The sequence below is a fragment of the Tripterygium wilfordii genome, chromosome 8, assembly GCF_013401445.1.
Source record: "Tripterygium wilfordii isolate XIE 37 chromosome 8, ASM1340144v1, whole genome shotgun sequence".
Classification (NCBI taxonomy): Eukaryota; Viridiplantae; Streptophyta; class Magnoliopsida; order Celastrales; family Celastraceae; genus Tripterygium; species Tripterygium wilfordii.
Genome location: NC_052239.1, coordinates 9,696,638 through 9,709,277, shown reverse-complemented (window position 1 = coordinate 9,709,277; position 12,640 = coordinate 9,696,638). Strand labels below are relative to the sequence as shown.

At 37.5% G+C, this 12,640-nt stretch overlaps 4 protein-coding genes across 4 annotated transcripts; 3 read left to right on the top strand and 1 right to left on the bottom strand.

The window, feature by feature from the left end:
• Positions 1-1,551: 1,551 nt before the first annotated feature.
• LOC120003213 lies at positions 1,552-4,375 on the top strand. Its single transcript, XM_038852092.1, has 4 exons — positions 1,552-1,709; positions 2,596-2,718; positions 3,798-3,900; positions 3,993-4,375. Exons 1-4 carry the CDS (start codon positions 1,615-1,617, stop codon positions 4,236-4,238), a joined length of 567 nt encoding a protein of 188 aa, XP_038708020.1. The 5' UTR covers positions 1,552-1,614; the 3' UTR covers positions 4,239-4,375.
• Positions 4,376-4,437: 62 nt separating this feature from the next.
• Positions 4,438-6,019, top strand: LOC120003214 (uncharacterized protein At4g28440-like). Its single transcript, XM_038852093.1, has 3 exons — positions 4,438-4,565; positions 5,079-5,313; positions 5,796-6,019. The coding sequence occupies exons 2-3, from the start codon at positions 5,085-5,087 to the stop codon at positions 5,984-5,986; spliced, it is 420 nt and encodes a 139-aa protein (XP_038708021.1). The 5' UTR covers positions 4,438-4,565; positions 5,079-5,084; the 3' UTR covers positions 5,987-6,019.
• Positions 6,020-6,954: 935 nt separating this feature from the next.
• Positions 6,955-9,268, bottom strand: LOC120003882 (protein NUCLEAR FUSION DEFECTIVE 6, mitochondrial). The gene is made up of 3 exons (XM_038853023.1): positions 9,092-9,268; positions 8,887-9,008; positions 6,955-7,112 (listed from the first exon to the last, which is right to left on the bottom strand). The coding sequence occupies exons 1-3, from the start codon at positions 9,241-9,243 to the stop codon at positions 7,093-7,095; spliced, it is 294 nt and encodes a 97-aa protein (XP_038708951.1). The 5' UTR covers positions 9,244-9,268; the 3' UTR covers positions 6,955-7,092.
• Positions 9,269-9,422: 154 nt separating this feature from the next.
• LOC120003881 (nuclear cap-binding protein subunit 2-like) lies at positions 9,423-12,578 on the top strand. The gene is made up of 8 exons (XM_038853022.1): positions 9,423-9,581; positions 9,688-9,911; positions 10,098-10,236; positions 10,319-10,352; positions 10,692-10,802; positions 11,708-11,755; positions 11,852-11,958; positions 12,386-12,578. Exons 1-8 carry the CDS (start codon positions 9,564-9,566, stop codon positions 12,458-12,460), a joined length of 756 nt encoding a protein of 251 aa, XP_038708950.1. The 5' UTR covers positions 9,423-9,563; the 3' UTR covers positions 12,461-12,578.
• The last annotated feature ends 62 nt before the right edge of the window (positions 12,579-12,640 follow it).

Here is a 12,640-nt window from a genome sequence, read left to right as displayed (position 1 = left end):
ACACATCATCATGTGACATGGAAAATAAATATTTTGTTATTTTTTGGGGACAAAAATACCATTCTTTTTTGGTCTAATTTCTTTTACTACTGCTGCTGACATCATCCTATGACATCACATGTTTTTACCTTTTCTTTTTTTAAACGAAAATTCAAAAAGTTTTATCTCTCAAAATACATGTTAGATTTCGAAAAAAATTATATATACGAAATCAACGTATAAAACTCTTTTCAATAAGATCCATTGTCGATATGTTTTATCGGGTCGTTATTAATTATATTGTTTTAAAACAATGTAATAAAATCTGGAACATTGAAAATACAATGTAATTACACTACTACTGCAATTACATTTTTTTGAGTTACACAGACTTTAATTACATTGTTTTCAAAAACAATGTAATTACACTGTTTTTCATTATTAGTTTTCAACTACATTGTTTTTTATTATAATTACCTTGTTTTTGAATTGCTGGAATGTGTATCAATATCGTTACTTGTGTTACCTACAAACGGTAAAGGCAAACTTCATTCAAATTGCACACAAACAAACAATAGCAACAATATAATATTGCCATCCAATTACAATGACATTTTTAATTGGATTGGATGAAGATGGTGAAATTACAATGAAATTTTTGTAAAGAATATGGTGGATGCAGAGAAGTACAAAGTAGAGGATGAGGATGTGAAGGCACGCCACAAATCACAGCTCACTTGCGAGAGGCCCAATTGACACAACAAGCTCACTTCAAACTTTGATCAAGCCTAGCCCAGTTACAACGACTGTAGAGAGAGGTTCTTATCTGGTTGACTTCAACTACCATTCTATTCCCGCAGAGAAGAAACAAAATCCAAGAAGAAACAAGAAATGTAGAGAGAGAGAGGAGAGATAGATGGGTTCTATTGATACATCTCTATCGGCAACTCTATCGGGATCTAAATTCACTGCTTTCTTCAATGGTAGTTGTAGCTTTTCCCTTGAATGATCGTACCAGCTGAGAAAGGTAAGAATGACGAGGATTGCGCATAATATGCGTAATACTATGAGGGATGAGAAGTGCGGCTGGGGCAAGAGGAGGGGAAAGGTTAGGGTTAGAAGGGTAATGGGGTCATTAAAATAGAGAGATATTGTTTTATTAAATTAATGTCATGTTGGCATGCTTACCTAAACTTACCACATAGACTGGGACATTGCTGTGATATAAAGTTACTGGGACATTTAGATTTTTCGTTATCGGTATTGGAGTCACGGTCAACGTCCGCTCTTTATGTTCATTGACTGGATCCTCTCGCCTCACAAAGAAAATGTTGGGTTATCCTGTGACAATGGGTCGAGCTCATTTGAAGTCTGGATTTTGATTGTGAGCCCAACTTCAGACTGTAATACTGTATGACCAACGAAAATGGGCTGGGCATTGTGAAGTCTGGATTTTGATTGTGAGCCCGCCTATCCGACCCACGGTTCCACTCTTTAGCAAATTAGCAACCACCGGGAACGACGCCGTTTTTGACATCCTCGATCGAATAGGACTGTGCGCCGCCGACTTTTGGTGCTCGATCGTCGGAGAATCAGAGGAGAGAGAGAGAGAGAGCAGAGACAAAGGAGCCAGGCATGTCGTTTATGAAAGGAGATTTGCTATCGAGAACAAGAACACTCGTCAAGGGCTTGGCCAAGGCCGAACCTGCCTGGCTCAAAGCCATGGAACAGTCAGCCTCTCTAAATCCCTCTCTTTCTATTAATCTGAGTTTGAAATTGTTTTAAAAATTTTCAATTTGCTCTATCATGTCGTCTGCAGATGCAAATTTCAGTTTTAGCAATCCATCAGGGGTGGTTAGCAATCCGTCAGGTGTGGTGTATTTACTACTTTTATTAAAACTCGCAATTGATTCGCCTGTAAAATTACTTATGAAGTAGAATTCAAGGGATTTTATCCAACAAGAAATGTAGGGGATCTCAATTCGACATTGAAATTGACAAGTAGCTCAAGATGGAAACTCTGTGGATTTTATTCAATTATTGTTTGAACACCATGTTTCACATTTGAATCAGGTTTCTGCTGGGTAGCTCTCTAATTAGATCCTTCATCATTGCGGAAGTATTAAGTTGTTTGAAAGGAAGCCAATTAACCAAAACACATATTAAGTTTACGTAATCTTCTGATGTCTCAAGACACTCTGCTTTAGTATGAGTATTTACAAAGAAATGAATTGGACTTTGATCTGATCTTGTTGGATTCTTTTTTATTTCTATATTATTCTTGTTGTATTGTTGAGACATGGCTTAGTTGGGGTCTGACCTGATGATCAGTTGGTTAAAGTTTGGAGTGAAATTGTGGTTGTCCACTTGTTGTTTGTTTAAAGCCTCAACCATTTACATCAATGACTTCAGAGTTCTCTTTTGTATCATTTAATGTACAAGCATTTTATATTAGTTACTCTAAATTCACTGATATATAAAATGTTTTGCTAAGTGAAAAATCAGTTCAAAGTTCGCATTAGCTTATTTTTGTCAATCATGCATGAACTTGTACTGATATCGTACTGTGTGTTTAGCTGGAATATGCTAATTCTCGTGCTTGTTTGTCTTATGTAGGGCACCTCCTGCAACATTTCCCCGTGTTGACGGGAAGATTAAGAAAATCAGTCTCCCTGAGGATCCTTACATTAAAAAGTTCTTTAAGAGACATCCGGATTCAAAGCATGAAGATGCGATCAAGTATTGCTTTGTTAGTTTGTTCCATTAAACGTGATGTCTGATATAACCTTATGATTTATATTCATTTCCTGTTATTTTGAAGACAGCTTGCAATCAAATTATGCATCCTGTTATTAGCTTGATTCATATTACTTTCAATGTGCTGTTGTTGTCTTCAAGAAGAGAGTTAGTGGTGGAAATCTAATATTCTTTCGTCAGAAAAGGGAGTGGTTTGAGTTTATTCATGCTTGCTACGAGATTAATTTGCTGCCTACCTCAAATGGGAAACATGTCTGCGTATAATTTGATCCTTAACATTGCTGACCGGTTTCACTTTTGCAAATTCAGTGTTTTTCTTGCTGTTTTGAGTATATTAATATTGTACCTTTTGAAGTGGATATATGCAACACTTGTGCATATATATACAAACTAGTCTTCAGACTGTTAATGAATGCTCTGATGGTTTCTGAAATTTGTGTGTGGATTATCAGTGTTTCTGCTTCTGCCTTGTGGTATTTATACTGCGAATCTGTTCCTTGCTTCGGTGATGAAATTAATAATTGAAATGATAGTATAAGTAGTGCTGGGCCTGCTGGCCTACTTCTTATGCTGTGAGACGAGTTTAAGTTAGGCTTTTGCCAAAACTGATGAAAATACTCCATTGAATGTGCACCATAATCTGGACATCTTAGGTATGTCACTATCTTCAAGTAAGCCATTTAAACATTCTTCATATTACGACATGTGAGCAGTTGATAGCGCTAGCTTCAACCTTGATGCACTTTGTTGTGCATTTGGTTGCATGATTACTTCGATAGAGCGCTAACATTATTGTATCCTTTTGCAGTTTGGAGGTTGAATTCAATTAATTATTATAATTATTTTTGGATCCTTAGAAGTTAGAATTGCCTGGTTGGTGAATGAATCTTATTTCCTGTTGGAATGGTGTTTGGTAGGTAATATATTGATGCTGACGGACAAAAAATATGGAACCTAGTGGGTAATTTTGTTATCAATGATCTGTTTTGTGAAGATGAAATCTTTAATTTGTAATATATTGTCAAAAAATTTAGCATAACATATGTCCTATGTTCCTGCAGGATTTGTAGTTTTGAGCCCCCTCCTGCCCGATTGTTTGGTTTGCGTGTTCTTGATTTAAAGGAGCAGGGGGTTAATGAAGAAGAAGCTATGGCTATAGCTGATGTATGTATTATGGACTTCTGAATCTGACTCCCTCTTGATTTATGTTTTCTTTGGCGCTGCCTTTACTAATATGCTAATTTCTTCTTGCGTAGATGGAATATCGGGCAGAGAAAAGGGCCAAAAAGAAAGCATATACTCGATTGAAACAAATTGCCCGTCTTCAAGGAAAGAGGCCTCCTCCCAATCCATACCCCAGTGCAATCAAGGAGATACAAGCAGAGGAAAAGAAGTATGTTCGAGACCGGTTCTTCAATCCTAGGATACGCCAGATTGTACAGCAGCTGAAAGAGGATAGGGATGCTCAAAGGCAAGACGGGTTTAGAGGGGGCAGATGGTAATTTAAGGGGCATGATATTTCAATCATCAGATTTTCTTTTATCTTTCGGAACTTGAATTTCAATTATTATTTTGACTACCCAGTAATTTACTTCAGATCATTTTGGGCTTCATGCTGAAGTCAGTAATGATTGGGAAACATTAGACATAGTGTGCTAGATTTGATTTTGATATATTTTCCAGTTTGAAGGAGTGGGATGACTTCAATTTTGTTTTTTGGCTTAGGTTGTGGGAGTTGTCACAAAAATATGCCCTTCTGAAACAAAATTGGGGTTTAGGGAAAAAAAAAAGAGAGGAAAAGTGACCCCCCTTTGAGATGCTCTAAGAAGGTAATAACAAAAATGTCAATTATTTTAATTTTTTTTGTCTCAGTTATCCAAAAGGATAGTGACATAAATAGATACACATAATCTATATAAAATTATGAACGTTCATTTCATCATTTGAGATTGTTGGACCAAAAAATAGGGTTTAGAGTTCATTTAGGATTTATTTTCAATATTTGAGAGAAATTATGAACGTTCATTCCATCATTTAAGATAGCTGGACCAAAAAATAGGGTTTAGAGTTCATTTAGGATTTTTTATTTTCAACATTTGAGATAGTCGAGTAAAAAATTAGGGTTTAGAGTTTATTTAGGATTTAGGGTTTATTAGCCGGGCAGAATGTGGGTATCATTTTACAAGTTTACCCTCAGAGGCAAAACGGGGAAATGGGCGGACCTTTCTTCTCCGGTCCTTAAACCCCACTATAAGAACCTCTGTTCGTCGCAGCCCAAACCGCCAACACCCCACACTGCCCGAATTAATCTAACCGAAACCCATTTTCGTGTTATCTGCTAGGGTTTAATGGCGTCGACGGTGGAGAAACGAAAGCCAGTGTTCACGCAGGTCGATCAGCTAAAGCCAGGCACTAACGGGCACACTCTCACGGTGAAGGTCGTCTCCGCCAAGCCCGTACCAGTCCAGAAGCCTCGTTCTCTCGCGGTCTCTCGCCCTTCTCGTCCTAACCGCATCGCCGAATGCCTCGTCGGGGACAGCACTGGGACTATCCTATTCACTGCCCGAAATGACCAAGGCATGTCTCTTAATATTTTCATTTTGTTGACATTATGTACTATGATAATCCATTAGATCTCCTAAGGCTGCCACTGTTTGATTAGAAATGAATATGCTGCTCTTGTGCTTGAGAAACCAAAGGATTATTTTTTTTTCCAGTATATTACAAGAAAGGAGCAGCCATTATTCTACTGCTGTTGATTAAGCATTGTATATGACAATGAGAGATGTTAATTTTTCTTCGTTATTAGTTTTATAATGAATAGGCATAAACTTGGGGGAAAAACAATCAGACAATGGCATCTATTGCAATAATTGTAGCTTGTTAGTTTCATATTGGACATTGAGATTCAGGTTCCAAATCATATATTTCTTGCTTGTTTTGCTGTGGGTGTCGCGAATGGCTGTAGTAATGTACTTATATTTACTTGTATATTACGCATTTGTGCCTTGAAGATTTCTATTTGATGTTGAGTTACACTCCGGATGTTCTTGGTGCAGTGGATGTTATGAAGGCTGGTGCTACTGTTATTCTGCGTAACGCCAAGATTGACATGTTCAAGGGGACTATGAGGCTAGCGGTGGACAAATGGGGTCGAATTGAAGTTACTGAGCCTGCTAATTTTGTCGTCAAAGAGAGCAACAATCTTTCCCTGATTGAGTATGAATTAGTTAATGTTGTTGAGCAATGATTGGTATTATTTTGGAGTCTCAAATTTCCAGTCATTGTTGCCATTTAGTGTCTCTCTTACTGATCTGAAAAGTACTTTGCAGTACATTTCAAAGAGAAATTATCTGATATATATATGTTATTTCTGTTGGCAAATATGCTTTGGGGTTAAAATGCTCACTTTCTTGGAGAAAATATTGGCTTGTGATATATGATTCCATTTGTTGAGGATATCATGCTAATTGCAGCGCATTGTTTTGCAGTGTACCTTTGTGATTGTTTTCATGGCATCCCCAAACATTAGTAGTCTCTCAATTCTGTCATTCAAATGTTTATTAATGTGAGCCTAAACCCTAGACTTGTTCTTTCAAGTGCGGTAGCCAAAATGCAGGTTGATTGTAGTTCCATACGGTTGTTAAGATGGCATCCATGAGAATTAACCTGCACTTTTTATAGGTAGAAAATGTTTTATGCGGTTTCCATACCCTGGAAATAAATTGAGTTCAGTTTGTCATCTGAATTGCCCAAGTGCCATTGTGGTAGCTCAGTTCACACTGATAAGGTGTGGGGTTGGCATCCAGGTGTTGTAAAACTAGTAATGGTTCTGTGTGGCTTCTAACTTTATAATACAAGTGATTCTTCTTGGATCACACTAGTTCAAAAGAAGCTACGGCTGCCAAATGCCCCAGGCTTAAAGCATATGCTTTTAACTTCATCATAGTAGGGATTCTGTGTGGCTTGTAACCGAGAAGTGTTACACAAGTTCTGGACGTCTCCACTTTCAGAATTATCATATACTATAGTACAGCAAACTGCTTAATGCCTTTCAGATCAATGAACTTGAAAGAAAAGAACACAAGCATACAAGTACATTAGCGGCCGTCCAGCTATATTCACTACCAGTCTACAATCAAGATCAGAAGGGGGGAGGGGGGGAATGGGAATATTGCCAATAATATGCATGCTCTATTACAATGAAGTCCACAAGGGTTTCAGCTAAAGGACATATAATAAATTCAAATGGAAACAAGAAACATAGCTACCGGAACGAACAAAATTGTTTAGTAGAAGGCTCATTACAATTCAAGTACTCTGACAAAAACTTCCCTCGAACCAATGCGACATCCATCATGCATCATCATTGCAAGCTGATTAAATACATGACATTAGTATGACACCAGTACACCACTGATTTTATTAACATTCACACAAGAAACAAGAGTTCCAAATTGTGACTTAATTCAATAATCTGGAATATATCTCAACTGGTGTTGAGGAACTCAACATTAAGCTTCCGACAATTAAGGTTAACATCTTTAACCCATCCAGAGGAGTGGATTGAAACTATCAATTGATCTAGGTTTGAAGGCTCATGAAATTGAAGTTGTCTCTTCAGCTGCTCATTCAAAACTTCTAATTTATCAGCAGTTGCTGTCTTAGAATGCTGAATTTGTAGATAAAATAGGCATGAATCCTCCGATTTATCACACATCATCATTGGCAGCTGATCGAATAGAAATAATCAGTATGCTTTCCAAACAATCACAACAATCCTTTTCTTAGATCAAATTCTCTAAAGCAAAAAAATTTAAAAGGCAGCCATACGAACTTTATTTTACAACACACCACTTATTCACAACCACATATATATGCATCACATCTCAAATTTAAAAAAATAAAATAAAGCATCAGAAGCCTCTAGACATTTGAATATATGATTATAAACTCTTGTAGGAGAGGGCTAAAAACACTAGTACACCCAACAAAAAAATGGAAAAACAAAACATTAAGACCTATCCTTATCTTTAATTATCAAATCAATGTCTGCAAAATGCCCCTATTGTATAAACTGTCAACATTACATCTAAACATAGAATCACCCTCCCTAGCCTATAATGACACCGTTTATTCTATTTTGAAACCTAAAAAAAAAACCAAAAAACAAGCTGGCCCAAGTAATTCCATTAGTGCTTCTCCATCTTCATCTTATCTAGTCATCTGACACATACAACATGAGAAAGAGGAGAACCATGGGAATTCAGAGGGCAGATCGAGCAATTTTCAATTGAAAAGTGAATTATTAGAAGCCATGATGCATCAGTTTACATCACCTAATAACACAGTTAATCCATTCAATCCATTTTAAAAGAAGAGGGCGAAAAATCAGGCTCTTACGCCTTTGCCTGAAGTTAATTATTCCCATATTGCACAATGATAATAAGAGCAGTGTCTTCCCTCTCATTTTAAATTGAAAATCATTACTAATTGCTTTGCATTCATTTTTTTTTTTGCGATACATGACCAATAACTTGAAGCCAACATCTAGTAAACACTAGCTTACCAGAAAGTTGAAAGGAAGAAAGAACAGCAAGATGTTCTAGTCTCCTAGAAACATTGCTAGACATCTAATTCAAGAATAAAAAACACACCGGTTAGGCAGCCTACGAGCATAACCACTACTCAGAGAATCAGCAAAACATGTAATGGAAAGCTTAACACCAAACCACCAATTCATGTTCTTATCTAAAAATCAAATGCCTTAAAATAGTTTCTATAACCCAGTTCTTCTAATAAATACCACCCTCGCCATATCTATCAATTCCTAGTTCGATCCAACAACAACATAGCCATCCACTGGCAATGTTTTTTACAATCTCAATAAAGCATAAGCGTGGTAGAACAAAGCGAATTCAAATAAACTACAGTTCCACTAGATCAATTCACCAAAAATTGAACAAAGTAGGGTTAGAGAATAATCTCTGATTTTATTATAAATATACTGAGAGTTTACAAAGTGGAACCAAAACGAAACCCCAGGAAATCCCACTTTAATAAAAGGAAATGAAAATTAAAACTAAAAGTCTCCAAAAATACGCAACTTGCGAAGTCCCTACTCCGCATCAATAAAACTATTTCAATTACCTTCGGGAAGCCAACCATAACCGCAGCGAGTAATAGAAAGCATCGAAGTCATCAAAGCAGAAGCTGTAGCTGTGTGGTATGGCAGCAGCGTTTCCACACAAGAGCTCATTTCAACAGGACTCCTACAGTGACAAGCAGGACCGTTTTCAAATTTCCATTCTCACTCTCTCTCACACAGAGATATGCAAAAGCTATAAATTCTAACCTGAAAGTGCGTTGAGGTAGGGGTTTGCTGCCAGAGGTACGAAAGGGCGACGGAGCAGATTTGGCGGAGCTACCCCGGGAGGCGAGACGCGCAGCAGCGCTACGGGCTGAGGCAGAGCGGAGAATGGATCTGGCAGCGGCGAAGGAGACCATTTCGACGACGATAACAGTTGGAGGAAAATCAAAAAATAAAAGAAAACGAACTACTTCAAAGAAAATGGGCCGATATCATGGGCCATAAATCAACTTAATTCCGGTAGGGCCCAAGGCTTCAACTGGGACAATCATATGGGCCTGCAACCAACTAAATTCTGAAAGAGCCCAAGGCTTACCATTGGGCCTCCTGACTTGGGTTTGTTAGGGCTGTCTATCTTTCCCATCTGGTACTCGTATTTCAGTACGGAACATCACGAGTGATCACCGGAGCTCGAAGCGAGTCAGTGGGATAGGGTTCTGGACACTCGTGGAGCGCCATGGCTTCTCTTTTCAAGGTATTTGGTTTTCTTTCTTTGTTTTTTTTGTTTCTGTTTGGATATAGAAGTTCAATCGTCATTTTCTTTCTGCGCATTTTTAATTTTTTTGTTTTATGACTTTCAGGATCAAACGAAGCTTTCAGCTTATAGGGATCGAAAGTTCTTGGGAACACAAGAAGAATTCGAATATACACTTCAAACCTCAACCACTGTTTACATTGGTAACATGTCCTTCTATACAACTGAAGAGCAAATTTACGAGCTTTTCTCTCGAGCTGGAGAAATTAAGAAGATAATCATGGGATTGGATAAGAACTCCAAGACACCTTGTGGCTTTTGTTTTGTCCTGTAAGTCTCCAATTGCATAATTTTATAGTGTATAATGTCAACATAGATTGATTGATGTGTACACCTTTTGATAATGTTGGGAAGTGGGAACAACTTGAATTTTTAGCATTGATTTTGATGTAATCTGTCCTAAAAAGATAATCTTAGTGAGACTTATGAACTCTTTTGGTGTGTGTTTTCTGTCAGATTTTACTCAAGAGAAGATGCAGAGGATGCAGTCAAATATATAAGTGGGACAATTCTTGATGACCGTCCTATACGTGTGGATTTTGATTGGGGGTTTCAGGAAGGCAGGCAATGGGGCCGTGGACGAAGTGGTGGACAGGTAAGCTGGCTCGCATACTCAGTTGTTTTCTGTGGTCTATGTTGTAGTTGTTGGAATTTGATTTCTCCCAGTCATTGTACAGGTGCGGGACGAATATCGTACTGACTACGATCCAGATATCCTTTGTTATTTTTGCTTTCATTGTGAATAATGTCTTAAACTAATATGGTAGGTGGATCAATGTAAGCTAGCATAATCTCTTCCCATGAAACTATCATTATTTTTAGAGCTGAATCCTGAAATGCCAGTGATCTTTCATTGTAGATATATTTGAGTTCCCTTATGGGAACTTCTTCTGATATTCTCATCATTTGTCAGTATTATTTAATTTTGTTCTTCTGGAGGTTAGAGAAGTATCGCAAAAATTCTGACAGTTGTGTTTTTTATTTGTTGCTTTGATAATTATTTCAAAAGTTCAATATGTATGCTCCTTTAGTTTCCTCAACGTGTTATACGCAGAGGTGGATATGGAAAATTAGTACAGCGAGAGCTGGAAGCACAAAGGCAGCTTGTAGATTATGGTACTGGGTCATTGGGCTCTTTCCCACCAGTTATGGCACCTCATTGTAAGTCACCATTGGCTCTGTTATACCTCTTTTGACTACTACATTTTTCTGAGCTGTTTACTGAGTTTTGGTTAACACGATTGTTGGCAATCTGGAAACCAGTTCTATCTTGACATTGTGGAATTCATAAATTGTTTACTTTATTGAGAGAAAAGGTATGATGGAATGGTGGAGGTTATCCTACAATAACTTTATCTATAGAATTAACAAGCCATATCTCCCTTTTTCTCAGTTGAATATGGACCTAATATGTTCTTAATGTGCAAGGTTAGTTGGCCAAAGCTTATGTTTTTGGCCTTTTTTTGGGGGACCTTTACGTGTTAGCCATGCCCCATGAGCCTAAATAAGTTGGCTGGCCATTCATAGAATCTTTCCATGGTTGGAAGGAATAATTCAGGCTCGTCAATCATTGTTTATACTGTATTTTTCCAAGTAGTAGTATAGTTGCAAGTTGAGATTATAAGAGCAAAAGAAAACTATTTGGTGCTACCGTCCTAGTGGGCAATGTGGAAAAAAATTTGATTGAAGCTATATGAAAGCTAACTGATGCCTGAAGACTTTTGTCTCTAGTGATTGTGTTTTTCTAAGTCCTTGTAGCTGTCACAAATTCTTTGTTTAATCTATTATCGATGTTATGGGCTATAATGAAACTGGATTAGACCTAGTCCTGAATATAATTAGTGGCACAAACTTCTGACTGATCCAAATATGTTGCATGGAAGTCTCACCGATTGTCATTAGACGAGCAGGTTTTTAATGGTATCTTTGATAGTTGATGCCTTTCAGGTTTATTTTATTTTTTTTGTTTATTGGGAGCCTACAAAAGCTTTATGATTTCTGTAAGCTACATGTACTTGTTATATAAAGGTTGTTTTTGGAAATATTCTGACATTTTAGTCCTGTAGATGGAAGACACAGTGGAGGCCACGGTGGTGGTTCTAGGCATGGTAGAGGTACTGTCTGTTTTCTAAATATTTTGTATTGAGTTGCACACCTTTTGCAATCATGCTTAAGAATTGTCTGTTATTGTTCCTTCTTTGTTGTGGCAGATTACCATCGGAAGAGGCATCGAGATGACGATCGACATGCTCATGAGTCTTCAAAGAGAAATATTGATCATGACTCTAGGAGAAACTTTGATCATGACTCTAGACCGGTAATATGTCAAATACTAAATCATTGTTACAAACGAGCATGTGTCCTAGTGGTAGAGTTGTAAGGGTACAATCTAGAGGTCATAGGTTCAATTATTGAAAATAACCTCTCCACATATTATGTGAGTATAAGGTCTATATACACTTGCATGTCTCCAACCTCACCCATTGCGGAAGCCTTATGCATAGGAGTTCTTTACCTTGTAGGTTGCTCTGTTGAGGATATGCAATTGTCTTTTTTCATACACTGCGCTGTGTAAATTTCAATGCTTGGTTGTTTAATTATTCAGTTTTTGTCTACTGAAAGTGGCACCAATTTTGTCTATGAAGTCGGAATACCTATGTGCTTTCTGCTTTTGAAGTTTTTTTTTCCCTGAAAATCATCTCTCTTTTCACTCTTTATAATCCCATATTGTTTTGGCCCTACAGGAAAAGAATCCACGTTTTCGTGAGAGTGGTGACTCCGATGATGACGAGGAAGATGATCAAAAGCAACGATCATAACATCGCTGTTATAGGGGCACTCATGGAGCTGATAAGGATGTAAAATGTTCTAGTTGGGATGTTACTGATCATGTATTCGTACAACTACTTGAGAGCTAAATATTTTCATTTCGGGGAACCTGGCCTTAAGCTTTTGATTTCAAGCATTATGGTACTGCCTAATGCGGATGCAGTATTGTG

Coding starts and splice junctions, on each gene's coding strand:
- LOC120003213 (XM_038852092.1), top strand. CDS start 1,615: ATGTCGTTTATGAAAGGAGATTTGCTATCGAGAACAAGAACACTCGTC. Junction 1,710..2,595: donor TGGCTCAAAGCCATGGAACA/GTCAGCCTCTCT, acceptor TGTCTTATGTAG/GGCACCTCCTGCAACATTTC. Junction 3,901..3,992: donor AAGCTATGGCTATAGCTGAT/GTATGTATTATG, acceptor CTTCTTGCGTAG/ATGGAATATCGGGCAGAGAA.
- LOC120003214 (XM_038852093.1), top strand. CDS start 5,085: ATGGCGTCGACGGTGGAGAAACGAAAGCCAGTGTTCACGCAGGTCGAT. Junction 5,314..5,795: donor CACTGCCCGAAATGACCAAG/GCATGTCTCTTA, acceptor TTCTTGGTGCAG/TGGATGTTATGAAGGCTGGT.
- LOC120003882 (XM_038853023.1), bottom strand. CDS start 9,243: ATGGTCTCCTTCGCCGCTGCCAGATCCATTCTCCGCTCTGCCTCAGCC. Junction 9,009..9,091: donor CTACCTCAACGCACTTTCAG/GTTAGAATTTAT, acceptor TTGTCACTGTAG/GAGTCCTGTTGAAATGAGCT. Junction 7,113..8,886: donor TTATGGTTGGCTTCCCGAAG/GTAATTGAAATA, acceptor GTATTTAATCAG/CTTGCAATGATGATGCATGA.
- LOC120003881 (XM_038853022.1), top strand. Junction 10,353..10,691: donor TCGTACTGACTACGATCCAG/ATATCCTTTGTT, acceptor AACGTGTTATAC/GCAGAGGTGGATATGGAAAA. Junction 11,756..11,851: donor TGGTTCTAGGCATGGTAGAG/GTACTGTCTGTT, acceptor TTGTTGTGGCAG/ATTACCATCGGAAGAGGCAT.